The following is a 21,154-nucleotide window of genomic DNA, read 5'->3' on the forward strand; positions in this document are numbered from 1 at the left end:
TATTCTTTCTTCCCAATTCTACCTTATTGCTTTGTGGCTGTATATTGTCTTTATCTTTTTGAAACATCTTTTTTCTGTAAATTTTTATTTTCATAATAAACCCTTATGTTGAAAAGTGTTAACCTTGTCTCTAAAGCTCTTAATGCAAGCTATAAACGAACCTGCCTCTTGAAGGGCGCTACTGTTGTAGAGTAAGACTCTGAGCAGACCTGTCTGTAGTGGCAGTGTGTGTGGCAGACGCTTATTCTAAAATTATAATTGGTATTGCAAAATTATGAGTCTCCCCCGGCTCGGTCTTTTAAACGGGGGTGGTGGCAGTTAAAGGGTTAATTGTGTAATTAGCCCAGTGACATTCGCTCTCAGGCTGCTCGCACCTAGATTGTGGTCCTGCAAGCTGGAAAATCTTTGTGCTGGGCGCAGCTGAGAGTGGCATTGTTACGTAAGTGACAGCGTGGTGTGAGGTTGGCCGGTCCTTTGTTGCAAGTTAGCGAGGAGGGCTGGGATCTGACACCCGCGTTCGTCACATATTGGCTGGCAGCGTAGCGGGATAGTTTCGCATTAAGAGCATTTAGTGCATTGTTAGGAATTAGCTCTGCACTGAAGGATTGTAACCTTTGTGGAAACAGTCTTTAGAGACAAGCTGGTGCATATTTTTTTTGATTTTTATTTTTTCAAGAGAGACATACAGCAACAGCTCCTTCCTACACCTTCTTCCTATCTCTTCTTTCTGTTCTATCTCTTCTGCTTGCAAAATGTCTGGGTTATCAGCATATAAAAAGATGAGCAAGAATGAACTGGCTGTTGAGTGCGCAGAAAGAGGAATTGACGTTGGTGGCAAAAATCATGAAGGCTTGATACATGCCTTACAGGAGTTTGATATCCGTGCAGACCAGAACCTGGGGGAAACTGGACCAGAAAGGGTTTCCGCTACTCCAGAGCCCAGTGGTTCAGAGGCGGCCTCACCAGATGGGCAAGCAGAGACTGACACTGGAATACCACGGATTGTTACCTCCAAGCCATCACAAGAGCAGGCTAGCATCAGATTGCCTGAAACCATCATAGACTCTCTTTAAATGCAAGAAACTCTACAAAACCTCAGGGAGACGGATCCTGTGGTGTACTTGCAGTTTCTGGAACGCCAGGCCGAGCGAGAGGAACGCAAGGCTGAGAGGGAGGCTGATCGTCGGCACGAACTGGAGATGGCTAGGCTCCAGCAGCAGCGACAGGCTCAGAACCTCGGATCCCTAGAGCACAGGGATGCCTCTCTGCCAGTGACCCCGGCAGCCAAGTTTCCAGTTATGGAAAAGGACAGTGATATTGACGTGTATCTACTGTCGTTTGAAAAAACTTGCCGTCAGTATCATCTGCCCCCAGCACAATGGGCCCAGTACCTGATGCCAGGGCTACGAGGCAAGGCTCTGGATGCTTATGTCGAACTGTCAGAAGAGCAGTGTGACGATTATGAGGCCCTAAAGGCTGCAATCATCCAAAAGTTTCAGCTAACCCCGGAAGTGTACCGGAAGCATTTTAGGTCCTTGCAAAAGGGGCCTGGGGACTCATACATGGATGTGGTAGGTCGCTTACGTACCACATTCCGGCAGTGGACTAAAGGCTTGAAAGCCGATTCTTTTGAATCCCTGGAAGATCTTATGATTGAAGATCAACTTTTGCACATCTGTCCTACAGACGTCAGACAGTTTGTGCTGGAGCGAAAGCCAACCTCTGCCAAAGCAGCAGCAGAACTGGCAGATACCTATATCCACTCTCGGGTATCTGACCATCGCAAGGTTCCTCCAAATGGCTGGAAAGGAGGGAAATCGCACACGGCAACCCCTCCTCTGCCTACCAACCAAGTTCCTCAGCAGCCGGAACCTGCAGCTCCTGGAACCAAGACCTTCCTAACTGACAAACGCAAATGCTACAACTGTGGGGAAGCCGGACATCTCAGGACGCAGTGCCCTGAGCGGAAGAAGAAGACATCACCTGGCCATCCGGCCAGCAACCCTTCTTCCGTGCTGTTCGTCCGCAGGAAAACTCGGGTAACCACCGCCAACTTGCAGCCAGTCACTGTGGGACACCGGATCATTACTGGTTTCCGTGACACAGGAGCTGAAGTCACTTTGGTCAGACCAGAGGTGATAGAAAGAAGGGACATCATCCCTGGAAAGTTTTTTACCCTCCCCGGAGTCGGGGGGACCCGCTCACGAGTACCCCGTGCCTATGTTTTCATTGATTGGGGTGCCGGAAGTGGGATGAGAGAAGTGGGAGTCTCGGAGGAGATCCCCACTGCGGTGTTGTTGGGTGCTGATTTAGGTACCCTTGTTTCTTACTATACCCCTGCTAAAAGCACCCAGGATGCTCCCACGGAACTCTCTGGACCTACCAAGGTACTGTTTACAGATGTTGGGGTAATATCTGGGCAACCTGTGGATGGACAGAGGGAGGGGGAGGGTGGAGTGGAGGTTCAGGGGTCTTCTTCCCCTACAGAAGGAGAGGAGGCCCCCTTGCATGTGCCAATATCAAATGCTTGTGTAGCTGATGTTAAGAATGTAATAACTAAATGTAATGATGTTATGTCGTTGTTGGAGGTCACCCACAATGCTGGGAGGGTGGAGAAGATAGAGTCTCTGGCGGCAGAGCCCAGGAGTGGCCCAGGTGGCCCCATTCCTGACTCTGACCCAGAGTATTCTGCCTTGACTACACCCCAGCAGTTGTCCTTGTGTGTCACAGGATGGCTGGTTGGTACTTGTAGTCCCACGCCTCAGCCAGTACTGCTGAGAGACAAAGGCTTTGCAGTGTTCAGCAGGCCAGCTGTTAGCTCCCCTGCTGAGAAAAATAAACAAAAGCATGATAGGGACAGTGGGCAGAGAGGCTGTACTGGTCTACAGGCAGGAGGCCTGGAGACTGAAAGGGTTAAACAGTTGCTCACTGTGTCCAGTCAGCCTAAGGGGAATGTGTTGAAGGTGTCACCTGATATGGTCTGTGAAGGTCCAGGTGAAATCAGGAGGGCCAGGGTTGGAGTGAAACACAATGGTTTGTGGCCTAACTTGATGTTCACACAATGTCCCAGCACAGCACCTGTCATTGGCAGAGACCGTATACCTGAATGGAAAGAGTTAGGTGCCCTGCTAGAAGTGATAGCTGACACTCAGGGAGTGGGCTTAGGCCTTCAGTCCCACTCACCTTTCCTTCCCCTCCAGGCACCCATGATGCTGGCAGTGCTTACAGCATGCCGTGTTTGGGTCATGGGAAACCCTGGGAGGGCACCCCATGGCGTCCACAAGGTGGGCGACCGGGTGTATCCTCCCCTCACCCTTGCAGCCCACCTTGCCTTGCAGGAGGCGCAGACAGACGGGGCAAAGGAGACTGAGGAAATTATGCAGTTAGGGGTCGTTCAGGGAGCTCGGACAGTCTGGGCGCCACTGGTAGTCTTGGTCCCCAAAAAGGACCAGACGACCAGGTTCTGTGTGGACTACCGGAAGCTGAATGCCATCACTACTGCAGATGCCTACCCCATGCCCCGGATTGATGAGTTGTTAGATAGGCTGGCGGCCGCCCATTATATAACAATCATGGATCTGAGCAGGGGGTACTGGCAAATTCCTCTGGCCCCTGAGGCTCGGGAAAAGTCGGCCTTCATCACCCCATTCGGATTGTTCGAGTTTACCGTTATGCCGTTTGGGATGAAGAATGCCCCAGCTACCTTCCAGAGAGTCATGAATGACTTACTGGAGGGGCTGGAAACCTTTGCCGTAGCCTACCTGGATGACATCGCCGTGTTCAGCCCTACCTGGGAAGAACACCTGGTGCACCTGTCACAGGTCCTGGACCAACTGACAGCTGCCAATCTGACTGTAAAACCCAGTAAGTGTCAGATTGGCATGACTGATGTGCAGTACTTGGGACACCAGGTAGGAGAAGGTACCCTGAAACCCGAGACAGGGAAGGTTGAGGCCATCCTGGCCTGGCCTACCCCCCAAACCAAAAAGCAGGTTATGTCTTTCTTGGGGACCGCTGCCTACTATAGGAAATTTGTATGTAACTATAGTAGCCTGGCCAAACCTCTGACTGACCTAACCAAAAAGAAACTGCCCAAGGTGGTGTCTTGGACACCAGAATGTGAGCAGGCCTTTCAGGCCTTGAAGGAGGCGCTGGCCAGCGCACCTGTGCTGCTGGGTCCAGACTTCACCCGCCGTTTCCTTGTGCAGACGGATGCCTCTGCCTTTGGATTGGGTGCAGTCCTGAGCCAGGTGGACGAGGCCGGAGAGGAGCATCCCATCCTCTACCTGAGCAGGAATCTGCTTCCCAGGGAAGTAGCATATGCCACGATCGAAAAGGATTGTCTTGCGATCGTGTGGGCTCTCCAGAAGTTTCAAACGTACCATTATGGACGGCACTTCACTGTGATCACGGATCACAATCCCTTGAGCTGGCTAAATCGTGTTGCTGGGGAGAATGGCAAACTACTTCGGTGGAGCCTAATTCTTCAGCAATACTATTTCACCATCCAGCATAAGAAAGGCAGCGCCCATGGCAATACTGATGGGCTGTCACGACAAGCCGAGCCTGCAGGAGTTGGTTGCGTCAGGAGGGAAATTGTAGTTCCCTCCCATGCAACCACCTAAGGGGGAAGTGTAACGATATCACGTATGGGACATGAAAAGCTGTAGCTAGCTGCCATCTTGTGTGGAAGTAGCCATGACAGTTTGGCTAACCATGTAACCTTACAGAAAACTCTGAACTCCCTCCTTCCTTGTCTTAGGAATTCAAAGCTTTTTAAGTTCAACAGAAAAAGTTATCTCAACAGAGAAAACAGAACCAGGTTAGGTCAGTAGAAAACATTTGTTGTAAGGGCAGTGTTCAGGCCTGTCGTAAAACTGTCACCCTCCCCATTCAGAGACCTAACAGGCCTCGGCTGTAAATTGTCTGAATACACCTCAGTAGAATAAGTATGAAATTTCAGCATGTTTCATAACTTCTGACTTAGTAATAGCACAGCCATAATCTGGACATATTTAGTTTCCTCAGATAATATGGAACGTTTCAAGTCCAGACACCCCTATGTCAAGTCATATGGGAAACCCCTGGGACCACTTATTCCTCCAAAGCAGGCTATACCTTATAGAGATGGCATGTTTAGACTTGTTTTGAAGGAAATCTCAAGTTGAATAATAATATGGATATTTGGAGTCTGTAAACACTATAGATGCAGATATATGAATATGTATTGCAAAATCTACCTGGGACGTGGTCATGAGTGGAGACACCTCCCAGCAACCAACCCCTAAAACAAGATGACCAGACGATTGGTTACTGGTCACTGTCAACACCCCCTTTGATTTGACAGAAAAGAGGAGATGCCAAGACAATGGGCAGTTCTCCTTTTACCATCCAAGAAGAAACATCTGCCAAGTCGAGAACCGATTACCTAGCTCATCGATTGAACTCTGATTAACCCTCGGACATTAATTGCAAGTATTCTTTCTTCCCAATTCTACCTTATTGCTTTGTGGCTGTATATTGTCTTTATCTTTTTGAAACATCTTTTTTCTGTAAATATTTTATTTGCATAAACTTTGACCTTTTCATAATAAACCCTTATGTTGAAAAGTGTTAACCTTGTCTCTAAAGCTCTTAATGCAAGCTATAAACGAACCTGCCTCTTGAAGGGCGCTACTGTTGTAGAGTAAGACTCTGAGCAAACCTGTCTGTGGTGGCAGTGTGTGTGGCAGACGCTTATTCTAAAATTATAATTGGTATTGCAAAATTATGAGTCTCCCCCGGCTCGGTCTTTTAAACGGGGGTGGTGGCAGTTAAAGGGTTAATTGTGTAATTAGCCCAGTGACATTCGCTCTCAGGCTGCTCGCACCTAGATTGTGGTCCTGCAAGCTGGAAAATCTTTGTGCTGGGCGCAGCTGAGAGTGGCATTGTTACGTAAGTGACAGCGTGGTGTGAGGTTGGCCGGTCCTTCGTTGCAAGTTAGCGAGGAGGGCAGGGATCTGACACCCGCGTTCGTCACAGCTACTCTCTTAGTTCAGTCCTCTGCTCCCTATGTAGCAGTAATCTTCTGGTGCTTTAATACGAGCATGTCATAAGCATTCATCAAAAGTGGCAACTATGACCACCTTTTCCACCCCCCTCCTCCATTCATAGAAGCTGTACTATAGCTTCCAGCAATGAAAATCCACTCTTGAAGAATGTCTATGAAAGGTCCAGCGGCTTTAACCCCTTCCTGCACATCTGCGTACTCGGCTTTCGGTGGTTATACCGGGATGATGCCCGCTGCTGCAGTACCGTTGTTTCGAGCGGGCGATCGGCTATCCGTATATAACAACCGATACGGCTAAAAGCCGCTCGGCTGTTATACCAGAGGAGCGGGAGGGGACGCCCCCCCTCCCGCTGCCTCCTGCCGCTCTTACCGGGCCTCCTGTGCGATCGGGAGGCCCAGTGTCCAATCGGCTACCTCCGGCTGCTGTGGGTGGGCTGGAACGAAGCTGTGGGTGGATTTGTTCCAGCCTTCTCAATGTAAACGCGGAAGTGACATCATGACGTCACTTCCCGTTTACTCGGCTGCCAATGGCGCCGAATTTTAAAAAATACACAGTATTCAGAATCGACGTTTTCAGCAATCTGAATACTTTGAAGTGCAGAGGAGGGATCGGGGGTCTTTTAGACCCCCGATCCCTCCATAAAGAGTACCTGTCACCACCTATTACTGTCACAAGGGATGTTTACATTCCTTGTGACAGCAATAAAAGTAAAAAAAAAAAACATTTTCTTTTAAACACAATTTATAAGTATAAAAATAAATAAAATAAATAATAAAAAAAAATTTTTTAAAGCGCTCCCGTCCCCGCGAGCTCACGCAGCGAAGAAAACGCATATGGAAGTCGCGCCCGCATATGTAAACGGTGTTCAAATCACACATGTGAGGTATCGCCGCGATCGTCAGAGCGAGAGCAATAATTCCAGCCCTAGACCTCCTCTGTAACTCTAACCGTAAAAAAAATTTAAAGCATCGCCTATGGAAATTCATAGCTACCATAGTTTGTCGCCATTCCACGAGTGCGTGCAATTATAAAGCATGACATGTTTGGTATCTATTTACTCGGCGTAACATCATCTTTCACATTATACAAAAAAATTGGGGTAACTTTACTGTTTGGATTTTTTAAAATTCGTGGAAGTGTCCCTTTTCCAAAAATTTGCGTTTAAAACACCGCTGCACAAATACCGTGGGATATAAAATATTGCAACAATCTCCATTTTATTCTCTAGATTCTCTGCTAAAAAAATATATATAATGTTTTGGGGTTCTAAGTAATTTTCTAGCAAAAAATATGGATTTTAACTTGTAAACACCAAATTTCAAAAATAGGCTTAGTCATAAAAGGGTTAATAACCCCCACATCACTGGAAGATTACCGGTGCTGAGATATGGGAGGGCAAAGAATGGAGGATTTCAAGAGACCATCCACCAGCACAAGGGACATTTCTCATTTAATATTAGCACTGTCCCTTTTGCTGATTTAAAAAAAAAAAAATGAACTAAATCTAGCTTGTAAGATAGCCAAGAGACCAGCATTTTCACTCTGAGGTCAGCAATGACAGCGTAAGAAATTGAAGCCAAGGGAATACCATGACAGCTAACCAACTAGAATTTTCAAAAGAAGGCCAGCAATGCCAGCAAACCTATTTCATGTATGTAGCCTAATAAAGGGATCATTTATTGTTAGTAACGTCCTTTGTGCGGAATTTTTTTTTAAACTAAATTTAACTTAACTTGTCTTTAATGATCTGGCTTCAACACATTCTGGGACACTGATATGCAGGGCTTTTTTTCAGCTGGAACATGGAGGAACTCCAATCCGTCACCTCCGCCTCTTGCCCTCCGCTCCCTGCAAACCAACGTCATTTGCAAACACAGAAGCCTTCTGGATTTACAAGGAGAGCTTTCCTCTTGGTGGCTCTCACAGATCATGGCGGGAACAAGGGAGATTCAGTGTGGGATGGAGCATTACGTGGTAAGCTGCACTGTGTTCCCCATCTGTGTTTGGGTGCACAGATACCGACCAATGATCTCCCTGCAAGTGAGAGAGAGAAGGAGGAGTAAATTCGACTTGAACACCAGTTGTCCGTCCTTTTGCTGAATTCCGAACATTATGGAGCGTTCGCTGGAAATTTGAGTGCCGTGGAATGCCCCATAATGCACTGTGAGATCGCATTGCATTGATGTCCGATGATTGGCTTAAAGCATGCACCTGGCCTGCATGCTTTGGCCAATCACAGTGTGCTCTGCTGTGAGAGCCATGATTGGCCAAAGGCAGAGTGCCTTTGGCCTATCATGGCTCAGGTGGCTAAGTCCACGCCCCACACTATGTAAGGCTGTTTACAAAGCGGCCGTATATAGTGTAATGAATGAGAGCAGCAAAATGACATTTCTAAAGGAAAATATGTCATTTAAAACTGGATGCCGGATCCCGGCAATATAGATAAAAATCAATGAAAAAAACGGTGTGGGTTCCACCCCCCCAGTCCATAACAGGCCCTATGGGTCTGGTATGGATATTAAGGGGATAGCTGCACCAAAGTGTAAAAAAAATGGCGTGGGGGTCCCCCTAAAATCCATACCAGACCCGAGCATGCAACCTGGCAAGCCACAGGAAAAGGAGGGGGGAAGAGAGAGCGCCCACCCCCATCCTGAACCGTACCGGGCCACATGCCCTCAACATAGGGAGGGTGCTTTGGGGTCCCCCCAAAGCACTTTGTCCCCATGTTGATGGGGACAAGGGCCTCATCCCCATAACCCTTGCCCGGTGGAAGTGGGGGTCTGCGGGCAGGGGGCTTATCGGAATCTGGAAGCTCCTCCAGATCTCAGCCCCCCTTATGTGAATGGGTATCGGGTACATTGTACCCCTACTCATTCACCCAAAAAAGTGTCAAAAAAGTAGAAATGACAGGAGACAATTTTGGACAATTCCTTTATTAAAAAAAAAGTGTCCCGCGATGTCCATTCATCTTCAACCACGGCGCCGACGGTTCTGAAAAGAAAAAAAACAAAATGGAAAACTCTGCCTCGATGGGAGGCGTCCCGTTGACTGCTGTCTTTTCGCTGTGACAGCTCTTATATAGCCAAGGACGGGGCCACCCGGTGATGTAAATGGTTGACGTCATATGCTTTTTTTTTCTTTAATAAAAGGAATTGGCAAAAACTGTCTCCTGTCGTTTTTAATTTTTTTGACACTTTTTTTGGTCAATGTACGCGATACCCATTCACATGGGGGGGCGGGATCTGGGGGACCCCTTGTTAGAGGGGGTTACCAAATTCTGATAAGCCCCCCACCCACAGACCCCCACAACCACAGGGCAAGGGTTGTGGGGAAGAGGCCCTTGTCCCCATCGACATGGGGACAAGGTGCTTTGGGGTCAGACCCCAAAGCACCCTCCCCATGTTGAGGGTATGTGGCCTGGTACAGTTCAGAAGGGGGGACGCTCTCTCGGTCCCCCCCTTTTCCTGTGGCCTGCCAGGTTGCTTGCTTGGATAAGGGTCTGGTATGGATTTTGGGGAGGACCCCCATGACATTTTTTTTTTAAATTTGGCACGAGTTCCCTTTTAATATTCATACCAGACCCAAAGGGCCTGTTATGGACTGGGGGGGGGACCCACGTCATTTTCTTCAATGATTTTTATGTATATTGCTGGGATCCGACAATATATTACAGCCACAAGCAATGCTAAATGACTTTTTTTCCTTTAGAAATATCATTTTGCTGTGGTATTGTTATGAACATGGTAAAGTGCGTTGCTTTGCAGGTAGACTAAGAAGACCCCCCAGTCACAATTTTTAAAGGAATATTTCATTTTTATTGTTTCACTTAAAATCACTGCTCCTGAAAAAAAATGGCCATTTTTGAAACTTTTTTGGCATTGGTACATGTTCCCTGGGGCAGTACCCCATACAATTTTTATGGCAATAACATGCATATGAGCCTTTAAAATTAGCACTTTTGATTTTAAATGTTTGTGTCCCATAGACTTTAACAGTGCTCGCACAAATTTTTTGCCTGTTCTGCTGCGAACTGAACTGGGGGGTGTTCGGCTCATCCCTAGTGCCTACACAGCTGGGAGGTACTAGAGACGGGCTGGGTAGGTGGGACGCAAGGAAGTCCCCTGATGAAGTCACGTGTTGTGATGTAACACATAGGGAGTGGCCGGATATATACCGAATGAACCGGAAGTGATGTAAGAGGTGTCTACAACGCTGTCTACAACGCACTGTTTGCACTATTATTGCTTTTATAACCGTTTTTAAATGTAAGAGCCCACTTTGGCCTTTAATAAATTTTATTGATCAAAACGTTTTTACGCTATGGGAGGTTTTTTCTTTATCCTTATATAACATTTGGAAACATCAGTACCACCATATGTTTGGGAGCCTTGGAAGTCAGTGACATCATTGAAAACCCTCAACCGAGTCCAGCAATACCAGGAACTGAAGTTTCGTTGAGCAATCTGGAGTTGGAGAGTGGAACTCTCCCGAGGAGATCGTTAAGGCTGATTACATCCCTCATTGAGATAGGAGCTCTGGGAGCATTACGTTTACAAGAACCACAAAGATTACTCACAGAAGAATTGTTTGTCACATGATTTTTTGACACATCACCTGAAAGGACTTTTTTCACATTTGCACAGCAATTAGTCATTTATATCATTCTATATTGTGTATTTCATTTTTATTTAGATATATAGGAAGTTGCGCTGATCACTATTCATTCATACCCATTTTTGTGCACTGTGTACACTTAAGGTCTAGCAACAGTTTTCACTCATATATTTAAACGTATTTATTTAGTTTATTTTGTTCAATGGGTAGCACGAGGGATCACACCATTTTCTTTATGATAGTGGTGCATAGGTCAGAGTCGAGGAGGGGTGGAATTGAGATGTGGACAGCCTGTGAAAGAGAGTTGAACCCTGTACACTGTGAGTAGCACACCCTTAAACCCTGTACCCTGTATGTGGTGCACTCCTCAACCTTGCACTCTGTACATAGCGCATCTCTGAACTCTGCACACAATGGGGGGGGGGGGTGGCGTGGTTGAGTTCCTGCACCAAGTCTCTGAGAAAAAAAAGCCCTGCTATGAGTATAATAATTTTGACGTCACTTGATTTACACTAATGTCATTGAAAGTAGAGAATCTGGAAGATCATCGTGATAACAAGCCAGCTACCATTTTCAGAAGACAGTCAGCGACGGCAATCGATGGCAATCTACTCTACATAATTCTGTCTTACCAGATTTCTTTACACTTATTTATTTATTTATTACAGGTATTTACATAGCGCTCAATTTTTGCAGCGCTTTATATATACATTGCACATTCACATCAGTCCCAACCACTTGCTGATTGCCTAACTGTAAATGTTCGTCATGTTTTTGACGTTAAATACTAGGAGGAAGGCAACGGCTAGCGGCCATAACCCTCCCGGTATCTTTTTTTTGTTTTCATTAGGCACCAGCTTTCCGATAAAAGTGATCCCAGTGGCGGATTCACCACGGAATCAATTTTATAGGCGGCGGGAAAGGTGCCCCCTCCTGCTGCTTCTCAGTTGTTTTCGGGTTCACCGGAGCCGTCCGTAAACCCGGAAGCAATGGCTTGGCAGGAAGTCAAGTGAGGGCAAGATGGCACTCATTTGGCTCTATGCTCTTGGAGGACTGTAGCGACCTCTGATTTCACTTCCAGGTCTCGGCCATGAATACATTTTTTTTTTTCCTAAAGTCAAAATGTTAAAAAAAGTTTTTTTTGCTTTTGCTTTTAAAGGTAAATGAGAGATCAGGGGTCTTTTTGATCAAAGTGATGAAAAATAAATACATTAAATTAAATTAATTGAATTAAATAAATTAAATAAAATAAAGTGACAATGTAAAAATAAAAAATAAAAAGTAAAATAAATAATAAAATGCATTTTTTTTTTTAAAACGCCCCATCCCTCCGAGCTCACACACAGAAACAAATGCATACATAAGTCGCGCCCGCATATGTAAACGGTGTTCAAACCACACATGCGAGGTATCACCACGATCATTAGAGCCAGAGCAATAAATCTAACTCTGTAATTCTAAACAACCTGTAAAAACATTTAAAGCGGAGGTCCACCCTGAAATAAAAAAATTACATTAACATTCTCCAAAAAAATCTATAAAAAAAATTTGAAAATTTTTTTTTTATACTCGAGTCAAGCACTTTTCTGCAGCAGAGAATGACATTTCCAAATCGAATTTGGGGGCTCGTATCTCGGGGCCACTTGGATCTAGAAACCCCAAATTTGGTGTGCAAACCCAGTGGAACTAGCACTACAATATATCCAAAGCTGGTGTTCTTAGCACTAAGTGGCTTTGAGATACGGGGACCCAAATTCAGTTCGGAAAATGTCATTCTCTGCTGCAGAAAAGTGCTTGACATTTTCCGAACCGACTTTGGGGCCCGGTATCTCGGGGCCACTTGGTGCTAGGAACCCCAGCTTTGGATATGTTGTAGTGCTAGTTCCACTTGCTAGTTCCACTGAATTTGCACACCAGAGTTGGGGTTCCTAGCACCAAGTGGCCCCGAGATACGGGACCCTAAAGTCGGTCAACTGTGTCCATCTGCAGCAATGTCATTTCGGGACCCTTTGGGTCCAGAGACCCCAAATTTTGGCTGCAGCTAGGGGGCATCTAGGAACCCTTGACTACTGAGTTTGAAATTCAAGGGACCTATGGCTGCAAATGGGCACAGTGAGGCTGCAAATGGGCATTGTTGACCCTCTTTTCCACTTACAGTAGCTGCGCATTTCTCACCCTAGGCTTATACTCGAGTCAATAAGTTTTCCCAGGTTTTTGTGGTAAAATTAGGTGCCTCGGCTTATATTCGGCTTATATTATATTTTGGCTTATACTGCCAAAACCAATGGCCACTACTCCATACTCATACTTTTAGACCTCTCTGCTGCCTTTGACACAGTTGACCACCTGCTGCTCCTCAGCAAATTACACTCCCTTGGCCTCCGTGATTCTGCTTTATCCTGGTTCTCCTCCTACCTATCTCAGTGCACTTTCAGTGTCACTTACAACTCCATCTCCTCCGCTCCCCTTCCTCTTTCTGTTGGGGTACCCCAAGGCTCCATCCTTGGGCCCCTTCTATTCTCACTCTATACCTCTTCCCTGGGCCACTTGATAACCTCCCACGGCTTCCAATACCACCTCTATGCCAATGACACACAGATCTATCTCTCCACTCTTCAACTCACCCCCACTATCTCCTCACAGGTCTCAAACTTGCTGAATAACATATCGGTTTGGATGTCACACCACTTCCTCAAACTTAATCTTTCTAAAACTGAGCTTGTTATATTTCCTCCTTCACGGTCCCCCTCCTGTGACTTCACCATTAACCACTTGAGCCCCGGACCATTATGCTGCCTAAGGACCAGAGGTCTTTTTCCAATTTGGCACTGCGTCGCTTTAACTTTTAATTGCGCGATCATGCAATGCTGTACCCAAACGAAATTTGCGTCCTTTTCTTCCCACAAATAGAGCTTTCTTTTGATGGTATTTGATCACCTCTGCAGTTTTTATTTTTTGCGCTACAAACGGAAAAAGACCGAAAATTTTGAAAAAAAATGATATTTTCTACTTTTTGTTATAAAAAAATCCAATAAACTCAATTTTAGTCATACATTTAGGCCAAAATGTATTCGGCCACATGTCTTTGGTAAAAAAAATGTCAATAAGCGTATATTTATTGGTTTGCGCAAAAGTTATAGCGTCTACAAACTAGGGTACATTTTCTGGAATTTACACAGCTTTTAGTTTATGACTGCCTATGTCATTTCTTGAGGTGCTAAAATGGCAGGGCAGTACAAAACCCCCACAAATGACCCCATTTTGGAAAGTAGACACCCCAAGGAAATTGCTGATAGGCATGTTGAACCCATTGAATATTTATTTTTTTTGTCCCAAGTGATTGAATAATGACAAAAAAAAAAAAAAATATTTACAAAAAGTTGTCACTAAATGATATATTGCTCACACAGGCCATGGGCCTATGTGGAATTGCACCCCAAAATACATTCAGCTGCTTCTCCTGAGTACGGGGATACCACATGTGTGGGACTTTTTTGGAGACTAGGCGCGTACGGGACCCCGAAAACCAATCACCGCCTTCAGGATTTCTAAGGGTGTAAATTTTTGATTTCACTCTTCACTGCCTATCACAGTTTCGGAGGCCATAAAATGCCCAGGTGGCACAACCCCCCCCCAAATGACCCCATTTTGGAAAGTAGACACCCCAAGCTATTTGCTGAGAGGCATATTGAGTCCATGGAATATTTTATATTTTGACACAAGTTGCGGGAATGTGACACTTTTTTCTTTTTTTTTTTTTTTTTTGCACAAAGTTGTCACTAAATGATATATTGCTCACACAGGCCATGGGCATATGTGGAATTGCACCCCAAAATACATTTAGCTGCTTCTCCTGAGTATGGGGATACCACATGTGTGGGACTTTTTGGGAGCCTAGCCGCGTACGGGGCCCCGAAAACCAATCACCGCCTTCAGGATTTCTAAGGGCGTGAATTTTTGATTTTACTCTTCACTGCCTATCACAGTTTCGGAGGCCATGGAATGCCCAGGTGGCACAAAACCCCCCCAAATGACCCTATTTTGGAAAGTAGACACCCCAAGCTATTTGCTGAGAGGCATGGTGAGTATTTTGCAGCTCTCATTTGTTTTTGAAAATGAAGAAAGACAAGAAAAAACATTTTTTTTTTTCTTTTTTCAAATTTCAAAACTTTGTGACAAAAAGTGAGGTCTGCAAAATACTCACTATACCTCTCAGCAAATAGCTTTGGGTGTCTACTTTCCAAAATGGGGTCATTTGGGGGGGTTTTGTGCCACCTGGGCTTTCCATGGCCTCCGAAACTGTGATAGGCAGTGAAGAGTGAAATCAAAAATTCACACCCTTAGAAAGCCTGAAGGCGGTGCTTGGATTTCGGGGTCCCGTACGCGGCTAGGCTCCCAAAAAGTCTCACACATGTGGTATCCCCGTACTCAGGAGAAGCAGCAGAATGTATTTTGGGGTGTAATTTCACATATTCCCATGGCATGTTTGAGCAATATATCATTTAGTGACAACTTTGTGCAAAAAAAAAAAAAAAAAAATTTGTCTCTTTCCCGCAACTTGTGTCGCAATATAAAATATTCCATGGACTCGACATGCCTCTCAGCAAATAGCTTGGGGTGTCTACTTTCCAAAATGGGGTCATTTGGGGGAGTTTTGAACTGTCCTGGCATTTTATGCACAACATTTAGAAGCTTATGTCACACATCACCCACTCTTCTAACCACTTGAAGACAAAGCCCTTTCTGACACTTATTGTTTACATGAAAAAGTTATTTTTTTTTGCAAGAAAATAACTTTGAACCCCCAAACATTATATATTTTTTTAAAGCAAATGCCCTACAGATTAAAATGGTGGGTGTTTCATTTTTTTTTTTCGCACAGTATTTGCGCAGCGATTTTTCAAACGCATTTTTTGGGGAAAAAACACACTTTTTTAAATTTTAATGCACTAAAACACACTATATTGCCCAAATGTTTCATGAAATAAAAAAGATGATCTTAGGCCGAGTACATGCATACCAAACATGACATGCTTTACAATTGCGCACAAACGTGCAGTGGCAACAAAATAAATACATTTTTAAAAGCCTTTAAAAGCCTTTACAGGTTACCACTTTAGATTTACAGAGGAGGTCTACTGCTAAAATTACTGCCCTCGATCTGACCTTCGCAGTGATACCTCACATGCATGGTGCAATTGCTGTTTACGTTTGACGACAGACCGCCGCTTGCGTTCGCCTTAGCGCAAGAGCAGGGGGCGACAGGGGTACTTTTTTTTTTTTTCTTTATTATTTTTTTGCTTTTTTATCTTATTTTTAAACTGTTCCTTTCATTTTTTTTTTTTTTTATCATTTTTATTGTTATCTCAGGGAATGTAAATATCCCCTATGATAGCAATAGGTAGTGACAGGTACTCTTTTTTGAAAAAATTGGGGTCTATTAGACCCTAGATCTCTCCTCTGCCCTCAAAGCATCTGACCACACCAAGATCGGTGTGATAAAATGCTTCCCCAATTTCCCAATGGCGCTATTTACATCCGGCAAAATCTAAGTCATAAAATGCTCGTAGCTTCCGGTTTCTTAGGCCATAGAGATGTTTGGAGCCACTCTGGTCTCTGATCAGCTCTATGGTCAGCTGGCTGAATCACCGGCTGCATTCTCAGGTTCCCTGTTGAGACAGGAGAGCCAGAGAAAAACACGGAAGACGGTGGGGGGGGGCATTCCCTCCCACGGCTTGTAAAGGCAGTCTAGAGGCTAATTAGCAGCTAGGATTGCTTTTACATGAAAGCCGACCGCTGGCTGAAAAGAATGATACCAAGATGATACCTAAACCTGCAGGCATCATTCTGGTATAACCACTCAAAGTCGTGAATGGCGTACCTGAAGACAAAAAAATGGTTAACAATAAAGCACAGTAAACGGTAAAGTATAAATAATTACATACCTGAAAAACAAACATGATAAAACATAATAACAATAAAACATTGCAGAATAGAATACAGTAAAAAAGAGCAGAACAATAGAGAGAGAGAATAGAGAGAGAGAACAATAAAACGACAACAATTTTTTTTTTATTTTATATATATATTTTTTTTTACACTTTTTTTGTAACTAACTTTTATAACGGTAACCGGTTCCAGGTTCGGGTCTCTCAAAATGCGATGGCATCTTGGGAGACCCTGTGAAAGTGTGCCTAGTCTGTGCAATGCTGTACCCTACGCTAATACTCAACTAGTGAATGGTAGCGTTCAAAACATTCACCAATGCAAAGACCAGGATTGTCAGGACAGGAGGGACAATAATAGCGGGTGTCACGCCTATATCCGCGCTTGCTGCAGACACGACATCTTTTTTGGGGGGGTTCGTTGGGTAGGGGTACTCGGGAGGACATAAAGAAAATGCCTCTCATGCAGCCGACTGCATTTGGTTGGGGATGTGAATGGGGGAAGTACGGGCGCTGCAGAAGTGGTGGGTTCCCAATTAGGATTGGCGAATGCAGCAGGAAGGGCACTATGGGCACGACGGGCCTGTGTTTGTCTTCTTGGTGGCAGCGGGACACTACTTGTGCTTGCCACCTCACCAGCTTGAACTGCACTTATGGGACTCGCCACGTCACCAAGTGTTACTGCAGTGCTGGTTTGACTACGACCGGGGTGTACTAGGCCGCTGGTGCTTGCCAGTTCACCAAAACGCTACAAAAAAAACTGTTAGCGATCGCAGGGATCAGGCCTGACTCTGCGAACGCTGCAGTTATGCGTTTAGTGTTTTGTAAGTGACAGTGATCAATCGATACTGCACTTGGGTGGGCTGGGCCGGGCCGGGCGGAGGGGCAAAACGCAGGTGCTAGCAGGTATCTGGGCTGATCCCGCTAACACTGCGTTTTTGGGAACCCTAAACTGCTGGGGACGCCAGTATAGATCTGATCGGATCAGATATTGATCCGTTCAGATACTATACCACTAAGGGAGGTGTACGGTGCGTGCGTGGGTTATAGCGGTACTGGCGCTAACCTGACGCTGCCTGGGGCTGGTGCTTGCCAGTTCACCAAAATGCTACCAAAAAAACTGTTAGCGATCGCAGGGATCAGGCCTGACTCTGCGAACGCTGCAGTTATGCGTTTAGTGCCTTGTAAGTGACAGTGATCGATCGATACTGCACTTGGGTGGGCTGGGCGGAGGGGCAAAACGCAGGTGCTAGCAGGTATCTGGGCTGATCCCGCTAACACTGCGTTTTTGGGAACCCTAAACTGCTGGGGACGCTAGTATAGATCTGATCGGATCAGATATTGATCCGTTCAGATACTATACCACTAAGGGAGGCGCATGCTGCGTGCGTGGGTGTTAGCGGTACTGGCGCTAATCTGACGCTGCCTGGGGCGCGCATATCACCGCCGGGCGATCGGGGGGCTAAACCTTTATTCGGTAATAAACGGCGGGTTCCCTGACACTATAAAAAATAAACGAACTAACCAGCGTCACCCGTAACGGTTATACGGTGATCAGTGGTGAAAGGGTTAACTAGGGGGCAATCAAGGGGTTAAAACATTTATTAGATAGTATATGGGGGTCCCTGTCGCTATAAAATGCTGACGGCGAACCTAAATATTTACCTCACTAACTAGCGTCACCAGCGACACTAATACAGCGATCAGAAAAATGATCGCTTAGCAACACTGGTGACAGGGGGTGATCAAGGGGTTAAAACTTTATTAGGGGGGGTTAGGGGGGTATCCTAGACCTAAAGGGGGGTAATACTCACTGTTCCAACACTGTAACTGTCACAAACTGACACCAATGCAGTAATCAGAAAAAAAAACAAAAAAAACAAAAAACTGCTGGTGTCAGTTTGTGACAGGGAGGGGGGGGGGTGATTGGGGGGGGATCGGGGGGCGATCGGGGGGGGATCGGGGTGTTTTGTATGCCTGGCATGTTCTACTGTGTTGTGTAGTGTTGGTGCACTCACATTGATGTCTTCTCTCCTCGGCGCTGCAACGGAATACCGAGCCGAGGAGAGATGACATCATTTCCTTTGCTGCTGTTTAGCATACAGCAGCAAAGGAAGTGATCTGATTGGCCGGCGGCGATCGCGAGGGGGGGGCCACGAACGGATGGCCTCCCCCTCATCTCCGATCGCCGGGGGACCAAACGGGACCGCCTCGGGCAGCGGGGGGGGGTCCGATCGGACCCCCCACCCGCGGGAGGCAAATCACGTACATGTACGTGATTTTGCCTGCCCGTGCCGCCTTGCCGACGTAAATCGGCGTGAGGCGGTCCTTAAGTGGTTAAGATCAACAACACAACCATTGGTCCCTCCACACATGCTGGGGGGTCCTGGGTGTAATCCTCGACTCTAACCTCTCCTTCAGCCCCCATATCCAATCACTGGCTAAATCCTGCCGCCTTAACCTCCGCAACATCTCCAGAATTCGACCCTTCCTGACTAATGACACCACAAAGAAACTTATTCACTCCTTGATTATTTCCCACCTTGACTACTGCAACTCTCTCCTTAATGGCCTACCCTTAAGCAGGCTATCCCCCTTCAGTCTATTATGAATGCTGCTGCTAGACTAATACACCTCACTAATCGATCCGTGACTGCTGCTCCTCTCTGCCAATCCCTTCACTGGCTTCCCCTACCCCACTGTGTAAAATTCAAAATGCTAACCATAACATACAAGGCAATTCACAACATCGCCTCCATCTATATCACCAACCTCATCTGCAGATATCGCCCAAATCGCCCCCTCCGCTCCTCCCAGGACCTCCTGCTCTCTAGCTCCCTTGTTACCTCCTCCCATGCTTGCCTTCAGGACTTCTCCAGAGCCTCTCCCATCCTCTGGAATTCTCTGCCCCAGTATGTCCGATCAGCCCCTACCCTGTCCACCTTTAGGAGATCCCTGAAAACTCATTTATTCAGGGAAGCCTATCCCACACCCACATAACTGTCCCTGAGCCACCCCCATCAAATCATTCTTTGCAGCTATTACCTTTTGTTCCACCACCCCCTCCCTTTAGAATGTAAGCTCTACGTCCCTTCTGTATTGAACTGTACTGTAATTGTGTTGTCCCCCTTATACATTGTAAAGCGCTGCGTAAACTGTTGGCGCTATATAAATATATAAGCTCTACGTCCCTTCTGTATTGAACTGTACTGTAATTGTGTTGTCCCCCTTATACATTGTAAAGCGCTGCGTAAACTGTTGGCGCTATATAAATCTCGTATAATAATATTCGGGTTAGCTTATACTCAAGTACATATAGGTATAATGTTTGGGGGTTCTAACTAATTTTCTAGCAAAAAATCCAGATTTTTACAACAAATGTCAGAAAAATGCCCGGTCTTGAAGTGGTTAATGGCAAAACAAAAGTTACCAACTCAGAAAGTATACATATTTCTAATGGTTTATCTCTGGCATACACATTGCGGGACAACAGCAGATATTAAACACAAATCACAATTCTTTGCTGAATATTCATAATACATTTAAGAAAATTTGCATCTAATTTGTTTGTGATCTGCATTTTATTGCATATTAATTGCAAACTGGGATTCATTTTAGTGGCCACCTGGAAAAGAAGAATTTGCCTATTGGGGACCCAGCTTGTTCCGTGACCTTGGTCAATCCAAAAAATCTTATTTACATAATAAAGAACACAGGTGGATGGAGAACTTTTATTTTCCCGTTTTATCTTGGTCAGCGAAGCGCGATAATGATGATCAAGGCTTTAATGATCCAGAAGTATTTATGATGCAGCTTTCAGAACAAGTAAGGGGAAGACATTAAAATGAATCGAGGATTGATGTCTTTTTAATTTGCTCACTTATTAAAAGTGGGAGTTGAAAGCTTCCATTCAAACTTTGTTACAATGAGATCTCGTTCTTGAATGTTAGCATTTCCATATCAATGTAACATGTAAAGTGTTGTTTTGTGTTTGCGAGTGTTGCTTACACGCACCAGTAGGCCAGATACATTATATAAAGAGCCGAGAGAATATGATTTCTTTCAATTGACATCCAGGGTCCAGTACGTGATTTGTATCCCTGTTAGGAGTATTCAGTTGCGTTCCATTGGGACATCGAATATAACCAGTGACTTGGACCGCCTCTACAATATTGCAGACAAACACGTACAGATCTAATCTGCTGATAAATTTACCATTTTTATAACCTTATTCACAGTCACTAGGGATGAGCCGAACACCCCCCGGTTCGGTTCGCACCAGAACCTGCCAACGGACCGAAAGTTCGCACGAACGTTAGAACCCCATTGACGTCTATGGGACTCGAACGTTCGAAATCAAAAGTGCTCATTTTAAAAACTAATTTGCATGGTATTGTCCTAAAAAGGGTTTGGGGACCCGGGTCCTACCCCAGGGGACATGTATCAATGCAAAAAAACCTTTTAAAAACGGCCGTTTTTTCGGGAGCAGTGATTTTAATGATGCTTAAAGTAAAAAAAAAAAAAGTGAAATATTCCTTTAAATAT

The 21,154-nt window shown here is 45.4% G+C and overlaps 1 protein-coding gene across 1 annotated transcript in view; it reads left to right on the plus strand.

The window, feature by feature from the left end:
• Nucleotides 1–1,142: 1,142 nt before the first annotated feature.
• LOC141126529 (uncharacterized) overlaps nucleotides 1,143–21,154 on the plus strand; it is a 111,442-nt gene continuing 91,430 nt past the window's right edge. The window contains exon 1 of the mRNA XM_073612464.1: nucleotides 1,143–2,387. Within this exon, the coding sequence (XP_073468565.1) occupies nucleotides 1,200–2,387 (1,188 nt within the window). The 5' untranslated portion in view covers nucleotides 1,143–1,199. The remainder of the gene's footprint in view (nucleotides 2,388–21,154) is intronic.

The sequence above is a fragment of the Aquarana catesbeiana genome, linkage group LG02 (genome assembly GCF_042186555.1).
Source record: "Aquarana catesbeiana isolate 2022-GZ linkage group LG02, ASM4218655v1, whole genome shotgun sequence".
In the NCBI taxonomy this organism is placed as follows: Eukaryota; Metazoa; Chordata; class Amphibia; order Anura; family Ranidae; genus Aquarana; species Aquarana catesbeiana.